At 33.0% G+C, this 17,968-nt stretch overlaps 1 protein-coding gene and 1 long non-coding RNA gene across 2 annotated transcripts; one reads left to right on the top strand and one right to left on the bottom strand.

Moving 5' to 3' along the window:
* Positions 1-1,889: 1,889 nt before the first annotated feature.
* On the bottom strand, positions 1,890-2,624 carry LOC111050111. Its single transcript, XR_005573449.1, has 2 exons — positions 2,458-2,624; positions 1,890-2,018 (listed from the first exon to the last, which is right to left on the bottom strand). It is a non-coding gene; the product is annotated as an uncharacterized LOC111050111 (long non-coding RNA).
* A 6,065-nt stretch (positions 2,625-8,689) lies between these two features.
* LOC120355205 lies at positions 8,690-11,227 on the top strand. Its single transcript, XM_039443540.1, has 2 exons — positions 8,690-9,343; positions 11,098-11,227. The coding sequence occupies exons 1-2, from the start codon at positions 8,857-8,859 to the stop codon at positions 11,154-11,156; spliced, it is 546 nt and encodes a 181-aa protein (XP_039299474.1). The 5' UTR covers positions 8,690-8,856; the 3' UTR covers positions 11,157-11,227.
* Positions 11,228-17,968: the final 6,741 nt, after the last annotated feature.

The raw sequence follows: 17,968 nt of genomic DNA, 5'->3' as shown, positions 1-17,968 counted from the left end.
CCCCAGATATTCGCTCTTGAAGGTGTGTAATTGTTAAAGTAACAGGTTTTTATCCAATGTTTTGCTCTTTCAAGGCTTAAAACTCTCCAAAAATGCATCATAAAATAGGGACTTTTGATATGTTCTCCTCCTAACTAGTCTCAACAAAGCTGATAAGTCAAAAATGTTTAAAACATTCCCTCCAAATTCCTTTGTCAATTGGTCTATTGTTGCAAAAATGGATATTTCACACTCAACACTAAAGCTGCTGCAAAAGGTGTTGAGAAATTTGTAAAAGTGTGAAATTATACATCAAATTGAGGAGAATTTAATGCTCTATGAGCTCATAATCAACATTAATTTTCCCATCGATTTTTAAAAAGTTATGAAAGAAAAAATAGAAAAAAAATGGTGGCAAATGTGTTTTTTTTAATGTCACACCTTCAAGAGCGGATATCTCGAAAACTAGAGGGGATAAAAAAATTGTAGAATGAATATTGTAGGAGATCATGTAAGCTTTAATTTGTTATAATATGATAGTTACGGTAAGTCCTTAAGATACATATTTTTGAGTTTTATGCGAGAAACCAAAAAATGGTAAATGGAAACCACAATTTTTATACTGGGACAAAGTCACCATAATTCTAACCTAAAATGACTTTCTAAATGATCACTATGTATAACAATTAAAATATAATAAAAAACAAAAATAAATGTACTCGCCGATATTATAAGTCTTTTAGAAATGAGTTTTCTAATAGGCTACGAAGTTTTCAGACAACAAAATCACAAGATGAAGCAAGAAGCTAGATTTTATGTCGATAATACTTACTTAATACTTGAGGTCGTTGCCAATGACTGGGGTCTCCAGATAGGCAGTGTCGGAATTCTCAATAAAAAACCTACATGGTCATTCACGCTGTGGAGGTGCTTGACTCCCAAAAAGAGGTTCACTGTAAAACTCCTGTAGTGAGTAGAGTGGCTTTTCCAGGAGTTTATTTTTCAAAGTGGTATAGAATCAAGAGTTCCGTGTTTCCTGGAAGGCTGTTAAAAAATCTTATTGCCTGCGAAGGAAAGCTATTGTAATTCCCCGCCAGTCGGCTCCGGGGCACCTCCAGTCTAGTGGCATGTCGCGTATTGTGGCTGTGTATATCACACCTTTTTTGAAACTGCACCAGGTTCTTCTTGATATACATAAGCGAGCACAATACATAATTCAAGTAAATATCAAGATTCAACAAGATAGTGATTGTAAAACCTAGATAATGATCAAGGCTACGGATATAAATGTTAAACATCGATTTCAGATAACAGATATTGGAGATAAATGATTTTATCTTTTTCCGCGACGTGGGTCAAAGTCACCCCGGTATTTTACAAAGGCGACTTTCTAGAAGTATCTTAAGCCTAGGTGATGAAAAGATACAATATAAGTAGAGTTATAATAAATGAGGTTATGTAGAGTTCTTTTTTATTATTGTATTAACTTAATGATAAGTTAATAGGAAAAATATCAAATAAAATAATCATTGCTATAGATTCACAAAAAAGCTTGTAGTGCACCCAATAAAACACAGAAAGCAAGCCAGGATAAGGGGCTAAGCTATCTGTGATAACAGGAAAACTTTATTTTCTATATAAAAACATAGCAAATCAAGTATGGGTGCCTCAGTAGCCTACCTACGTTTACTTATTGCAAATGTTAATTAATTTCATTAGATTATTGGAACACACCAACTTATATTTTACCGTATAGCTTTTATAAAGTTTCTAGTTTTTAATGTTTCCGAAGACCTGGCATTACTGGCAAGGGCTGAAGAAGTTAAATCATAAAGAAGTAAATAAACCATTTTACAAAACTTAAGTAACTTACATCTAGTTTTAATAGGTTGATATTAAAGAAAACTTACTTGGTAGGTTTTTGATATTTCATTAGCTTCATTAACTTGAGCCATTCGTTCTCCACAGAAAACTCAAAATATAGGTACGATATAGGCAGTAGTAATGATGATACGCAGGGAAGCAATTGCTATTGTTATCTGAAAAATAGTTTCCAATTAGGCCTAGCATAAATTAAATAAATATAGGCTAAGTGAATTATCATCAGAATAAAACTAAATAGGTAGCCAAAATAAGTTAAATCAATAAAATATGGTATGCTACTCTTGTTTTAAGTTTGATGTTTTTAATTAAAAACATTGAAAATATAAAGTTGTCTTTCTTATTGTATTACTTTATGTGATACCCATGATTATAAAATAAAGTGATAAACAATGAAACAATGTTGATCAACCAATCTCATTGATTCACAGTGAAACTTGCTTATTGTTTAACTCTAAATGTATTAGGAAATACTGTACCTATGTAACTAAGTTAATGACCAACAACCTTGAAAAATAAACATTAATTGTAATCATGGATAATAGCAACATAATATTTCAATAGGAAAATTCAAATCCTAAATAATGAAATACTTACCAACATATAGCCTAAGTCAGTTTCTTTCTTGTTATAATAAAGATTTTTTTATTAGGTATGCTACATTATTGCTACTTCATTTTATAACTAATACCATAACCAACAGTAAAAACACGAATTAAAATTATAGTGGTTTATAAAATAATAGTCATGTACATATTATGCAAGTTCTCAAAACTCTGTTATCTGTTTCAAACAAGAGTTACAAGACTGACGACTGTTGATGAATTTATTCTAGGTTAACTTACTATATATAGTGAGGCCCACGTTATAATGGCAGTGGATAAAGATAGAAGAATAGCGATGCCGATTCTCTGCATTAATAAATTATATTTCTACACTGTCATAAACATAATTGGCATTGTTGTGGACCTAGAAAAGGATAATACCACCGGCTTTGTCGAATGATAGACAAGGATAGCAAAACCAAAGTTGATCTAATAGTCATTATAACGTGGACCTCACTAAGGAACCCTTCATATTTGTTTTGCGATAAATTTGTTTCATCACTCATTTACACAGTCTCGCTAATAACGATCGATACTGTGAGCTCGATATATTTCCAATTCCACATACTTTCAATCCCACCAGCTGACAAGATATTTTGAGTTCCGCCGGCATGCACGATAATTATTCGGAGTTCCGCCTATCAACATATTCAGAGTTCCATGTATTTCCAATTCCGGCCAGCTGCAAGATATTTTGAGTTCCAGATATTCCCAATTCAGGCGACCCATATTATTCTCACAACATAATGTCCGTGCAAACGTCCCTTGACGCTTGACGCTCAGACGCTTCCTGTGTGTATCATGAACGCTCTGATCACGCCATGCCACGCTCCGCTCTGCTTACAGTGTGTTTGTACGCTTAGGCACAGAGAAGAGGATCTCTTCTCTGTGGCTTAGGGTAACCATCCACTGGAACCGTATTCAACCGATCCGTTCGGCTGTTGGATCGGACGAATCTGTCGGCCGTTAATTCGGCCGAATATGGTCGTCCATTGGGAGGATTTCTTATTTTATCAAGGATAAGATAAAAAGTCTCAAAGATAGATAAAACCAAAGATTTTAGTCAATCAGTCTAGTTGCCAATTATTGAATTAACTACTATCATAGCCACCAACATTTTTCATAAACAATGATTATATTGGGATTTTGAGAATATAATAAACAAATATCCACTAAATTAGTTATTCATTACAATAGTCTTACCTTCAACAGATATCCACTGAATTTTTTATTAGTTATTAAGCAATCTTTGTTGACAGATCCTTTGAACATTACGACAATGATATCTTTTGTCTCACATATCTCACAATGGAACATGCTCTTGAACCAAGCTTACAAACTTTTCATTGTCCATAGTTACAATTTTATAAAACAGAACAACTTCAAAAAACAACACAAACAAGACTGTGAAACAATTTCAGGTTAGGAGCACTTTTTTGTCTCAGCTTGACTAGTTAGTTCGGCCGGATAGAGCCGGAAAATCCCATTCAATTCGGATCGAAAAATTGATCGGCCGGAGATGGCTGTATGAACCTGTTGCAATGGACGAGCATCTATTCCTTCCTTTGTTGGGGGATCGTTCGGTCGCTTTCGGTAGTATTCGGCCGATGCTAGTTCAGACGAAAACGGTTCCAGTGGACGGCCCACCATAGACCTCGCTACGCTCGCTCACTTGTGTCTCAACAGTACATCTAACTTGTGCGTTTATAGCAAAACGAAAACAGCTGATTGCAGCGGGATAGTTCAAAAGAGCATGCTCTCCAAACTATTTTGTAAAATTATTTTGTGAAAAGCTGGAATAGCTATTTATGTATTAAGATCATAATGCGCGACTTTATCGCTCGGGCAAAACAGTTATCACGTGACGCAAAGTGGAGCTTGATAATTTTGCAAGAGCGATAAAGAAGCATTATGCGCGAATTACATACAAAAATTTTTCTACAACTGCCCAAACCTGTTAAATCACTTATATCTGGCAGAGTTGATAATTTTTCTATTCAATCTATCATTGACATTTGTAATGCAATTGATGTTCTAAATTAGCTGCTGCAATAAAATATTTTGAATTTTGACTGGTGACCTGCTTATCATCAGCTGATTAGCGAGTGTAAAGAAACTCTTCTGCGCATGCGAGAATGATTAGCAAGCTTAAAGAAAATCTACTGCGCATGCGCAGATGGTTAGCGAGCAAAAAAGTAGATTCTTCTCAGAAATAAGCTGTTTTACGAGGAGAATTGAGTACCCTATGTAGATTCTTTTTTAGAAAATACGTTTTTGCAACACTGCACAGAAAGCAGATGTTTTCCAGTCCCTATCAAGACATTGTTTGCAGACGACTCTCGTCTGACGTCAGAACAGGTTTCTTTCCGGCTAAGGCCGGAAAGAGTACCCTTTCAGGCTGCTTACATGGAACTAAGAAAGGTGAAAGAGAAATGGTCTCTAGCATTGGGAGCAAATGTATCGGATTTTCGGATAGATATTCCAAGCCAGGGCAGAGCTTAGAGATGGCTCAAATAGAACAGACCAATCAGCATCTCGGGATCACAGCCCCAGAACAAACATTAATGAATAAAAATGAACATTCCCAAAGTTAATAAATCCGTAGTTAATAAGTCATCCACTAGATCAGGCGAGTGTCAACTTTCTCCATCTGAAGTCACCATTATTTCAGTTCGAATTTCGAATCAAACTAATTCAGCATCGCTAAGCAACCATTTTTATTCAATTATTTATTGTTGATTAGCGCATTCCAAATTTTCAAAAATTCTTGAAGACGATGATGCCCGTGATATTCCAAGTGAAATTTTAAAAGAATCAGAAATCCTGACTGCAAATCTTCTACCAGAAAAATCAAGAGTTAGGTACAATAACGAGTATTCTTTATTTTGTAAGTGGCGCAACAATAGAGACATAAGAAAAGTGAACGATGATATTTTATTGGATTATATGTCAGAATTGGTGAAAAATATCATACGCGACTCTCTCAGAAAGGTGTTAACGGTATTCGGGTAACATATTAACTATCCTCATACCGTAAACACTAACTTTCTGTGCTTTTAGCGTAATGTACTATCACACCCCACCTGGATGTAATGAGCTGGTTTTCGTGCGCCATATGGATGCCGAAAGTGATTGTTTTCAGACCAGGCCGGTAAAATGTTTACGGCCCTAGGGCTGTAAAATAACCTTGAAGTCAGCTGATTCTGATTTGATGTGTACGTTTTTACAAAATAGTTTATGACACGGAATCAGTTTATGCAACTAGATTTGAATAAAGTATTTTGCAATAAGATACTATCATTTTATTTGGATGACTGAAATACAAATAATATATATCATATTAAACTATTCAAATTCGATTATCAGAGTAGGATAGAACTCCTAACCTAAACTTCCACAGCCGACGACGATAAGCATTGTTGACATTCAGATTAGCCAAATTTCAAGTGAGCTAAAACAGCTGATCAAAAAACTTCATTATTTGTGTTCATTATTCAAGAATCGAAATATTTATAATAATATCATCTTATTGTCATTTGAAAGAATAAAAAAGTATAAGCTCAACCTCCATCATTAAAAACATTTATAATAATATCATCTTATTGTCATTTGAAAGAATAAAAAAGTATAAACTCAACCTCCCTCATTAAAACATAATTGAACATAATCTTTTAGGTTATTTAGACATCAGAATAAAAACTAAAAAACTTGGACAATTTCCTGATATTCAGATTACCTAAGATTTGCTTCAGCTATGACCTTTCAGTTTTGCTTTCTGAAGTGCCTAATAAACAATATGTATATATATATATATATATATATATATATATATTATATATATATATATATATATTATATATATAATATATATATATATAATATATATATATATTATATATATATATATATATATATATATATATAGACCTTTCAGTTTTGCTTTCTGAAGTGCCTAATAAACAATATGTATATATTTAATATATATATATATTACACTATATATACATATATTGTTTTATTTTTTGTGTGGCGAAAAATAGCGTTCGCACCACGGGCAAAAATGTGCTTCTCGGCCTACGGCCTCGGACTTGAAAACCGATTTCGAGCCGGAAAAGTCTAATTTTCGGCCCTAGGTGCGAAATATACTATTTGTTTTTTTTTGTAGGCCCATTCAAAGCAAAACCTAACCTTTTGGAAGATGAATGACTGAACATTTTATTTTTCGTTATGCTATTATTGATCATTGATAAAAATTTCATTAGGCTATTGAGTTTGAAAATGTATCTATTTGTTTTGAAAAAAAAACTGGAATAATAATAATTTATTATTGTTATATTAATATGTTAAATATGACATTGATTAATAACATTCAGATTGGAATTTAAATTACAAGGCAACCCTTTTGTATCATTTTTCTTGAACATTAATTTTCAGGTTATGTCGCAGTCGTAAAATAAGGTTAGTTTTTTACGCATAATTCTAATAAACAAACTTGCTCCAAAATAAACTTCCTATAAGATGGAATAATCCAATAATTTAGGTATTCCATGACATCTATTTGGTTTTTCATCTACTCCAAAACAATAACTGAATTGATTTTGCTCAGTTAACTCTAGAACGTAAATTTAAACCCTACTCCCGTCGAGGGTTTTAAATCACGCTGTTTTAAGTTCTGGACTTGACAATTTTTATAAATCCTCGATTGGAGAGAGGCGAGAATCTAATTCAAGACCTGGACTTATAAGCCCTCACTCAGATAGCGAAATTATAACTCCAGGGTCTAACGTGATCTCTAAACTCCATAGTCTATTCAAGTCCTTAACTACGTTAATGCTCTGACTCTGAAGCCAATTTTCTGACTCCAGAGTTATGGCCATTTAAAGTTGTCAGGTGTACCTGGAAATCTTTATAAGATAGAGCGCTCTATCTGATCTCATATAGTAGAGCACAAAAATCCGCCCAGAGGGATTTTAAATTATACTTTTAAATGGTAACAATCGGAAGATATTGTTGATCGAAAACTAAAATTCATCAAAATTGATTTTTCTCTTTAAATTTCACTCATTTTTGAAACATCATAACTCAGTACTCATTGGAGATGAGACAGTTCCGAATGATCTCATTCTATTCAGAATTTTATAATCTAAAAAAAAGGCGAGAGCAAATTTTTCTGTCCGATTACGATATTTGGCAGAAATAGCTGAAAACTGGAAAATGAGCCGAAAATACGAGGTTTTTGGACCACTCTGTATCTAGCACAAGGAAATTTTGCATGAAGAAATTTGTTCTGGACTTCTCTCATGTACCCAAATTATAAATTTAAAAATCAGAACTACAATATAAATTGCATGCACCAATATATAAAGTGACTGGACTGGCAAAAAATTGAATTATGTTTAGGCTTTTTCAGTGTGTCATATCCTTATTATTGTCTGTAATTTTATGCCGATGATTTGGTAGTCAATGAACAATTCTGTGCATACTACTATGATTTACCATAATAATAATTAGTCAATTTGTGTCAATTTGTGCGATTGTTAAAACATTCGCTTTTCTCATTTACAAGTATTGTTGTTAATGTTTAGAAGGAGAGGTGGCGAATCCAGGGTTGGCGGGAATTTGGAGTGAAGAAAGGCTGAGGAACGAGGCTGATGCGAGCCAGCTCAGTGAGAAGCAATCGCAACAGAGAACGGCCAACAACAAAACTCTCAGTGAAGTTTTGCTGAGGCAGAGGCTCAGAGAAGCACTTAATGAGGTAGGTGATTATAAGTTGGAGAAAATCCAAATTAATGATATTCTTCATTAAGAAAATCTTTTCAGGCCGTTCTAACTCAAATCCTAAGTATAATAAAAATGAAACTCACTACACAGTACAAATCAATGTTTAAGTGCCGGTTGCACAGAAACCGGTTCAATTTTAATCGTGATTAGTTTCACGAGAACTAACCAGAGAAGCCGTCTTATCAAAAAGGCCTTCTCTGATTGGTTCTTCTGAAATTAATCACGGCCAAAATTGTACCGGCCTTTGTGCAACCGGGCCTCAGTGTTATAAATCTGTTATAAATCATGTGTCAAAAATGGCCCACGTTTGTGGGTCAAATCAGTTGTTAAGGGATCACCAATCAAAAACAGTAATTCTCTGAATCGGGATGGTAAAATTGATAAAAATGTCAATTCTCCCAAGTCAAAAATATCGTCCAGGTTGGAAAAATGTTTGCGATTGAACAATATAAAACCATGCTAAGTTGTAATTGTTAGATTACCTGAAAATTATAAACATTTGTCTGTGAAAACTCGCTCTTCTAGGCAGAAACAGAAGAAGAAAGCTCTCTTTCCAAAGCCAAAACAGAACAATGTAGTCGTTGATGACCGAAAATTAGTAGACTGCTCAATGCCAATTGAGAACAGTCGGCAAGTGAATCAGGGTGTAGCAGTATGCTCCGAGAAGGAGTTTGACACTTTTCAAGTGCCTTCCGATAGATTTGAAGTTGCTGAAACTAGCTCGAAAATAGATGTAGAAGACTGTCATAACCTATCCAAGTTGGTAGAAGAGAACCCGATTGAATTCAGGTTGTCTGTGAGATTGGATCGTATTGACCAATCAGTATTTTTCCTCAGCAATGAAAAGCGCGACTCGTTCAAAATCGACAATCTGTATGGATCGTTTGGAGAGGACATGGAGACTTCATCGGACGACGATGTGCCCATCACACCTTCAGCCAGAAAGACCGACCGCAACAAGGCACGTCTTAGCACACCTCGACCTAGATACAAACCATTGAAAGTGAAAATCACCAAGAGCCCGCCGAGGAAGGTCTCCAAACCTCTGCCCCATTGCTGGGTCCTCTTGAACAAACTCAATTTTGATGACTATAAAGGTACGACAATTTTGAACTATATGCTATTTGAAAACTGCTAATTTAGTATTTTCGATTGTTAGTTTCTTTAATCCAACTGTTCAGTCACCTAGAATAGTGGGCTTTAACAAATTTAGAACCACTTTCTATTGATTTGTATTGTTTTACTACTCATTATAACATATACAGGATGGCACAGATGAAGAAGAACTATTGTAATAATTTAATTTCTAAGAAAATTCATAAAATTAGTCAATTACTAATGTAATGGCATGCATTTTTGCTCCAATCAATACAATCTAAATTTCCAAAAGTATATCTATACGTTTTAAGATAGCATCGGAGAGATGTGCTCACATACAACGATCACAGCCAAGCAACCGAGAAATTTTGAAATGTCATTCCCACAAATAAATTTATAAAACTGGTAGATTACAGGTGAAATGGTATGTATATGTCATTCCATTTATGTTCCTTTAATCGTAATTTCTCATTACCCACGCTCCACGCTCAAGTAGAAAACAACGAACAATTACACGATTAGCACCTGTTTATTTCAAACAGGATTTTTACCTGTTTATTTCGATCTGTTTAAGTCACAATCAAAAAGATGTAGTTTATCTTTATTTCATCGTCAAACATCTCATTCGGCGTTCTCAGCATGTTATGGAATGACTGTGTAGCATATCTTGGGTAGTAAAATTTATTTTATTTATTTATTATACATGTCATAGACTATTTAGAATAGCATTGACAATAATTGTCACACATATAATAAATTTACATAATAATTATATTGCAACAATAAAATTATATAACAATATTCATAATAATTGAATAAAATCAATTGAAGGATTTATCATCCTTCAAAAAGGCTGTAATGTCTAATATAAGTTAGGAATCTCGCCAACAACCATTTCTTCACCCTAGTCCTGAATGACTAGTGGTGACTGAGAATTAGTAACTCAGTGACTGAGAGTTTTAAATGGGTACTTTTTTTCAGTTCATGTTTTGTTGTGGATGTTTACAGTGCACTGGATACGTTCATGACTTCAAAAGTGTCATGATATTCTAATAATGTCAAAATATTGTCTTTGCGGCAGTTATATCACCATTTTCATAAAATGCTCTCATCGCTATTGCACGTTCCAAACCAGTCCGATGATCATATTCTGCTCTCACTTAGCATGTTTTCGAAGGGAGGATAGGCCTACCGACTGCCGAGAAGGAACTGACCAAACCCTTAGTCTAGTTACAGTACTTACACATCGATTCCATGTCTTAAGATTTTTTGCAGCCCTTAGAAATTCTATTAGATTAAACATAACTTGACAAACATCTTTGAAACATACATAGCCTATTATGCTGTCTTATGTCTCTTTTCTGTATAGGGCTACTTTTTATAGAAATAGAAAGAGAAATAAAGATCTCAGTACCATTTTTTAATTATTTAATCACAACATGTTTCGGACATTGATGCCATTTTTGATAGAATTATGCGAATTTAAATCCACAATTTATAGTTTTAGTTCATATAATCATATGATCATATGATCAAAATAAGAATTTCCAGCAGTATTATTTATTTACTTCATATTACTTGAAAATGGCATCAATGTCCGAAACATGTTGTGATTAAATAATTCAAAAAGGGTACTGATATTTCTTATTTCTATTTCTATTCCTATTATGTTGTATTATCAATATATCAATGAGTAAACATTATTACTGTATATTATGCTTCTTAATAATGTGAAGTTGATTTTTGTTTGTAGGATCTTGTTCGAGCTCATCAGCCAGCTCGTCACACTGCTTGGCTGGTTATTCAAAGTGAGTAGCCTCTACTGTACTCAATCAAGTATATCTTCCTTTTATATTTATCAAATTGTCAATCATTTGTTTATTATAATTTAGTATTTGCTTAAGTATATTAAATACATAGCCCCATAGCCCCAAAGTATTTAAATGTATAAATCATTATTTTTATTTTTGAAGATTTATTTTAGATATAATTATTATTTTATCAACTCAAGATTCCCATGTTTAGTTTTTATATTACACATTGTTAAATGGGCATAAATATGTAGATATTTTCAGACCACTGAAGTGAGTAATTTTTTATTCAAACTTAAATACCATTGACTACATTCATGCATAAAATATTCGTATATCAGCTATTATTGTTATTAAATTATCATTCTTAATTTTTACGAATATAACCATTATCCATAATAGATTTTACGGAATATTTTTGTGATGACATCTATCGCATTTAATGAGTAATACCCTTTTTATGATATCTAAGTGCCTTCATCAGATAACATAAGATTGCTTTTTCTCACTTTTGTAGTTTATGATTTAGTGTCGTGTAATACTAGTTATCTGCTTGACTTTTCAAGAATTATTTTGAAATGTTGTCAAATCTATTCTTATTTTTTATTGTTTAAGTTGTTTTAAAGTATCTAAAACTTGTTTACATGACAATAAAGATTTTGCCCTCCACCAAGAAATAAACTTGAAAATTCACGCACATTAATTACATTCATTAGCAACCTCTATAATAATTACTTATAATAAAAATAAATAACCTACAGTGTTTAATAAGAATAAATACTTATTTCTCAACAATTGTTATTTCATAAAATATTAATTTATTGTTTGGGTAGTAGCTTTCCATTAAGTCATTGATCTTATTCATTGAAAACTTAATAATTATAAGTAATAATTATAATCTATAATGAAGAAATGTATAATAAATATATAAGTACCGATTTTTCTACATTTTTTATTTATAAACTTCCGAATGTTATTAATTTATTGTTTGGAATGGAGCTTTCACTAGCCTATTGATCTTATTCATTGAAAAGAACTTTCATACCTCCCTTTTAAACTACCTACATAATTTGAAGCATTATTTTAGGTTTATTTAGGACAATCTTTTTTATTTCTGCTTATATATTACCAAGTTTCAAGAATACGTGCCCGGGACCACTTTCTGACAGATTTTTCATTTTTTCAATCATGTTAAATTATAATTGAGTTTGAATACTAGATGAGTAATGTTAGTTGAAGTGGTTCACTTGTTTGTACTTTTTCACTGTAATATTATGTTTATCTTAGAAATAATACCAATTCATGTACTTGGTCCCTTGTATCACATTTATCAAGTTCTCTAAATATTTTAGTTAATTTTCATTATTGATGAAGTCGAGTATGATGATACATAGTGTTATCATAAGAAAACATTATGTGTGAGTTTATTTCATATGTGATAATAATTATTATGAATAATTAATCAATTCTCATTTATTATATAATTAGTTACCTAATTATCCGAAATATTTAGGATAATTTTACAATCAAAATATCTTGAGATAAGTAAATGAGTAAAAACTTACCTGTAAAAACACGATAGTTTCATGGTGATCTTGATCAATTTATTGTTTGTGAATGAATGAATTGTACCAAATTTTATTCATTAAAATATGTATACCATATGTTATAAATGTAAATAATTCTCTATTGGGGGACAATGTGATATCAGATTGTGTTATTCTTGCGTAGATAAATATAATTATTTTTTTAATATTGGAAGAATGCTCTCCACCACTCGACTGATGAAAGAGACAACTGTGAGCTGTGTGATAAACTATGAGGCCTGATTGAGTGATAAACTATTCCTGTGTTTGGCTAGCATTAAATTATAATGGTCGATTATGCAGTTCGATTCAACTGTTACAATTTATCACAAGCTTTTTCACACTAGAATAATGTTGAATTTGTATAAATACTTATATTTGGCTTTGAGAAGTCATAAGATTTCACCCTCAAGCATAAGAAGAACCATAATTTATATTGTATTTTCTTGTATTTAATAATTTCATGAGCCAATAAAGTAGTTTTAAAGGAATCAATAAAATAGCATACATAAAATTTGGGGTACAAAATATAAACTGATTCAATTATTTATAACGTTTTAGTACGATTTTTTATCGAACAATACTAATTGAAAAAATATCAACTTTTATATTCATTCCCTATTCAGATACATTAGGTATGAGCAATTGATATATACGTAATTATTTTTCCTCTTTATTTATTTTTTCGCGATTCCAAACGATAAACATTTGTCCTTCATGAATTATCTATTATTAAATAAATTATTAATGATCATTATTAAAAATCTAGACGAAAAAATATTAGTTTGATGCATAACAATGTGTTATGGTTGTGGGGTCACGGCTCCGTATCAATCAATTTCATTTTATTATTATTTTCATAACAGTATAATTTAACTTGGCTTTGTTCTTATCAACAAAATAGTACATTATTTTTAGTTGTCCAAGACACCCATTCGTCACTAAAAATTGATGTAATAACATTTGACGGAATTTGTTCATTTTGGATCTGAGAAATCAACTTCTACTACATTCATATTATAACAGTATAATTTAACTTGGCTTTGTTCTTATCAACAAAATAGTACATTATTTTTAGTTGTCCAAGACACCCATTCGTCACTAAAAATTGATGTAATAACATTGAAGGAATTTGTCCATTTTGGATCTGAAAAATCAACTTCTACTACATACATATTATGTATATAATTTATGTTTAAATTTGGCATTGAATACCATGAAAATATTCTGTATTTTCTAATTAAACATTCATTTACCGTAAGAGTTGATCTATTACCAAATATGATCAATAGTTTACTGTGAGTCTTGGTTATTTTTCAGTACGTTAATTGTATTTTTGAAACTAATATTCTCTTGGTTGAAGAAAAGAAGCTCACTTCAATGCCAAATAAATGTCAATAGTTTGAAATGTGATTCAGTATGTAAGAATACCTGTTAATTTTTATTATTAGATATTGTTGAAAATTTTCAAGGATATTGCATTCTTATTTTGTTCGAGATAGTTTCGTTTTGTTTTTAATTTGTTTCAAGAATCAATTTGTTCTTGTAATTGATAACTATGAGTTTTTGAATAAAATTAAATTTATTTCAAAATGTTGAGTTTTCTTTTATTTTGAATTTCAGGATCCGAAATCCTGTTGATGCCACTTGATCACATAGTCATTCGGGAAGTGATGATTGTGATATTTTCGGGGAGAGGGAGGTCCTATCGCAACCTGAACCGAAAAAGGCAGTGAATTTACAGTTAGAACCTGATGAAGATGATTTCGAATACTTGGCAAGCTCAAATTTATCTCAAGCTGCTCAAGACAAGACTTATCAGAGAGTTGAAACCAACTCAGAAGAGATAGGTTTGTGCTCTGAGAGCATAGATGAAGAAAATATTAATGATCAGTCATTCCTGAATGCCTCCGAAAATTATGATGATGATTCTGAAAAAAGGAGTTTTACCTATAGGAGTGCCTTACCAGTTAGTCCGGTTACATTTAAAAGTAAAGATACAGTGGATAAGTATATGAGCATACCTGGACCATCCACATCGTCCACCCAACCATGGTGCAATGCTAACGTTTATGGTAGTGATAGTTCCACTGATGAAAAAGAAGATAAAGCAATTTCAAGCTTTTATAATACCAGTGTCTATTTTCCAGAAAATGACTCGGATAGTGAGAAAACCATTTATGAAATTGTCTCAGGCGATGACAGTTGTGAAGTTAGTGACAAGGAGTACAAAACATTCATTCCTGAAATTCAGCCGCCATCTCACGACGGAATCTTGTCCTCCCTAACTCAGTACGGCTTGACCAAAGTTTTGAATCCAGAGCCGTTTTGTAGTGATCTCTCAGATAGGGCATCAACAGAGGTGGGTCCAGTTTCCTTGAAATTGAAAGGTCTTACAGCTATTGATGTTGAAGAGTACGATGGGCCTTATTCAAGGGGTCTCTGTATGTACAGAAATAATCTGTTGAAAAGTCTTCAGGTGAAAGGATCGTGTGTTCTAGCCGGCGATAGACAAGTGTCTCTAATACCATTGAAACGACCACCATCTTGCATGCAAGTTACAAAATGGTTGAAAGTGAAAACGGAACTAGAAGAAACTAAAAAATCGGAAACAGAGGACAAGAGTCAGTTGTTGTTGAGCATTCGAGGTGAAAGGTTCGTTTATCATTTGTGCGCCTTATCTGTTTGTTTCTTGAATCAAGTTATAACCGAAATACAATAATGTTCTAGCTTTACGGAATCTCTGTGTATAACCGCAAATTTGAAGAATTTAAAGCAGTAGGACTGGTTACTCTATTAGTGAATTCACTGTGATCGATTGTTGTTTTAAGTACGGTCGCCTACAAGATGAGTTGCGAGAGCTGCAAACAACAGGTTAATCATGCATCGAAATCGAAAATAACTTGCTCGAATTGCAGCTGTATGTTCCATGGTGCTTGTGTGGAGCTCACCGACAACGATCTCGATGTATTTCAAGGAACCGGCAAAGTTTGGTCATGTAAGAAGTGTACCAGTGCTTTACGTCTCCAACGAGCCAATTCAGACTCTACTCCAGTTAAGGCAAACACAAATTCAGCGACGAGTAGTAGTGCTCCAGTCGAACAATCGAACAATTAAATATTTTACTAACAAAAATGAATGACGAGCTACTGGATAAGCTCGGAGCTGAAATAGCTGCCTGCAGAAAAACTCTGGAAGAAAATGCAAAGGAAATCGCGAAGCAGGGGGCATCAATAACCGCCCTGAAGGAAGAAAACTCGCACCTAAAAACCAAACTTCGGGAGTTAGAACTGAAACAGGACGATCAGGAGCAATATGGCCGAAGAAACACCCTTGAAGTGTTCGGAGTTCCCGAGATGAACAACGAGGACGTCCAGGGCAGAATACTGGGGATCGGGAAGGCGCTGAACGTGAAGCTGGACCGCACGTCGATTGATGCATGTCATCGCCTCCCTAGAAGAAAGGACAACATCGCACCTGGAATAATAGTTCGTTTTGTTCGTCGTGGGGACAAGGATGCACTGCTGAAGAACAGAAAACAATGTAGAGACTTTTCAACTCAGCATATAAAATTGCAGGGAAATAGTCCAATTTAACGGTCCTTAACGGCGGATAGACGTAGACTGTTCGGTCAAGTCAAAAAGGTGCAAAGGGAGAGGGGTTTCCGTCATGTGTGGATCAACCGTGTAGGCCGAATAAAAGTTAGATGGGAGGATGGCGGTCCAATTCATATTGTTAGATGTGATGAGGATCTCCATAATCTTAAAAATGAGAAAAATGACGATGCCGACGTAAGTAAGATTAAAGTTTAGATCTCATAAAGCGTAGAAATGAACAGTAAGGTTATTTAAAATCTTAATCTAGTGTTTACTGAGACAATTTAGCGTAAACAATATAGTTGAGCGTAGTAAACTGTCATTGAAGAAGGATTATTTTAAAACTAATCTGTCATTTTATTTATTATAAGTTATCAAGTTATTTAATAAGAGTGTGAATGACATGCATGTATGGGTTGTTGTTCTGTATAATAAGTTTAAATAATTGTTCATTGCTCCCATCCAAGCTTACTTGAATGATAGTACGTTATTAGAATACAGTAGATTAGGAGAAACGAATTCAATTCGTTAGATAAACTAGATTCGTGAGATAGAGGTGTCTATTGTTATTTTGTCAAGTAAATAGTACCTATTGGACCTTTTATCGATAATGATAACTGACTATTTTGAACCGCTAATCTTTGAAGTTGGTAGAGAGTATTTGAGCTGAATTCCGTTATCTCGATCTTCTCTTGCTAATCTTTAAATACTGGGTTTCTCAGTTTAAATGAATTATATTTGCCTGTAGACTGACGAGTATGTGTGTGTGAGAAAAAGCATATCATTGAGTAGAATGGGGGGGGGCTAATATTTTTGTTGTTTGCATTATTATACAGTAAGTAATGAAGTTTTTGTTTATAAAATACTCATTCTTAGAATCATATTAATCCAGTCCTTGATAAATAACAATGTTGGTTGTGCACGGGGGATTCTATATGTAATTTTTCTTTTCTTACACACCTATATATATATTTTTTCTTAATTATTATTTCATATTCCTAATATTCTCTTCTTTTTTATTATCTATTTATTATTTTATAATCGTTTATATTCTCTCTCAATTTATTTGCTTTTCCAATATCAACTTATAATCGTAAAATTAATAATTACACTTTATTTTTTATATTTTCCTAGCTGTGGCTAGGCTGCTAGTATCAAATGATGACGTTGACCAATTTTCCAATTGCTCAGGATTGGTGCATTCAGAAGAATTTGTTTCTTTCTTTGATTCCGTGGATTTAAGCTTTAAGATATTATGTACTAATATAAGGAGTGTTTCTAGAAATTTCGATGAATTGTTGGTGTATATAGATTCTTTGAACACACGGTTGGATTTAATAGTGTTGACCGAATGCTGGCTTAAAGATGGGGCGGTGGGAAGGCCAATAGATGGATTTTTTGGTAGCTACTGATAAACAGCGCAATCAAAATGATGGCGTGATTATATATATACATTAATAGCACAATAAATTATAGCGTTAAACAAACAACATTGGCAGATGTTTATGGTTTAACGGTGTATTTTCAGATACTGAACAAGTCCTTTTCTCTCCTAGCAATTTATAGAACATTCGATAGTAACATTAATTTATTTCTAGATGAGTTGGAAAATTATTACTATGCTTTAAATT

The sequence above is a fragment of the Nilaparvata lugens genome, chromosome Y (genome assembly GCF_014356525.2).
Source record: "Nilaparvata lugens isolate BPH chromosome Y, ASM1435652v1, whole genome shotgun sequence".
NCBI classification, from domain to species: Eukaryota; Metazoa; Arthropoda; class Insecta; order Hemiptera; family Delphacidae; genus Nilaparvata; species Nilaparvata lugens.
Note: the sequence above shows the minus strand (reverse complement) of the source record. Positions and strands in the feature narration are given on the sequence as shown.

Excerpts from the sequence above, each read along its gene's own strand:
- LOC120355205 (XM_039443540.1), top strand. The coding sequence starts at position 8,857 with ATGCCAATTGAGAACAGTCGGCAAGTGAATCAGGGTGTAGCAGTATGC. Across the intron at positions 9,344-11,097 it reads CAATTTTGATGACTATAAAG|GATCTTGTTCGAGCTCATCA; the intron begins GTACGACAATTT and ends TTTTGTTTGTAG.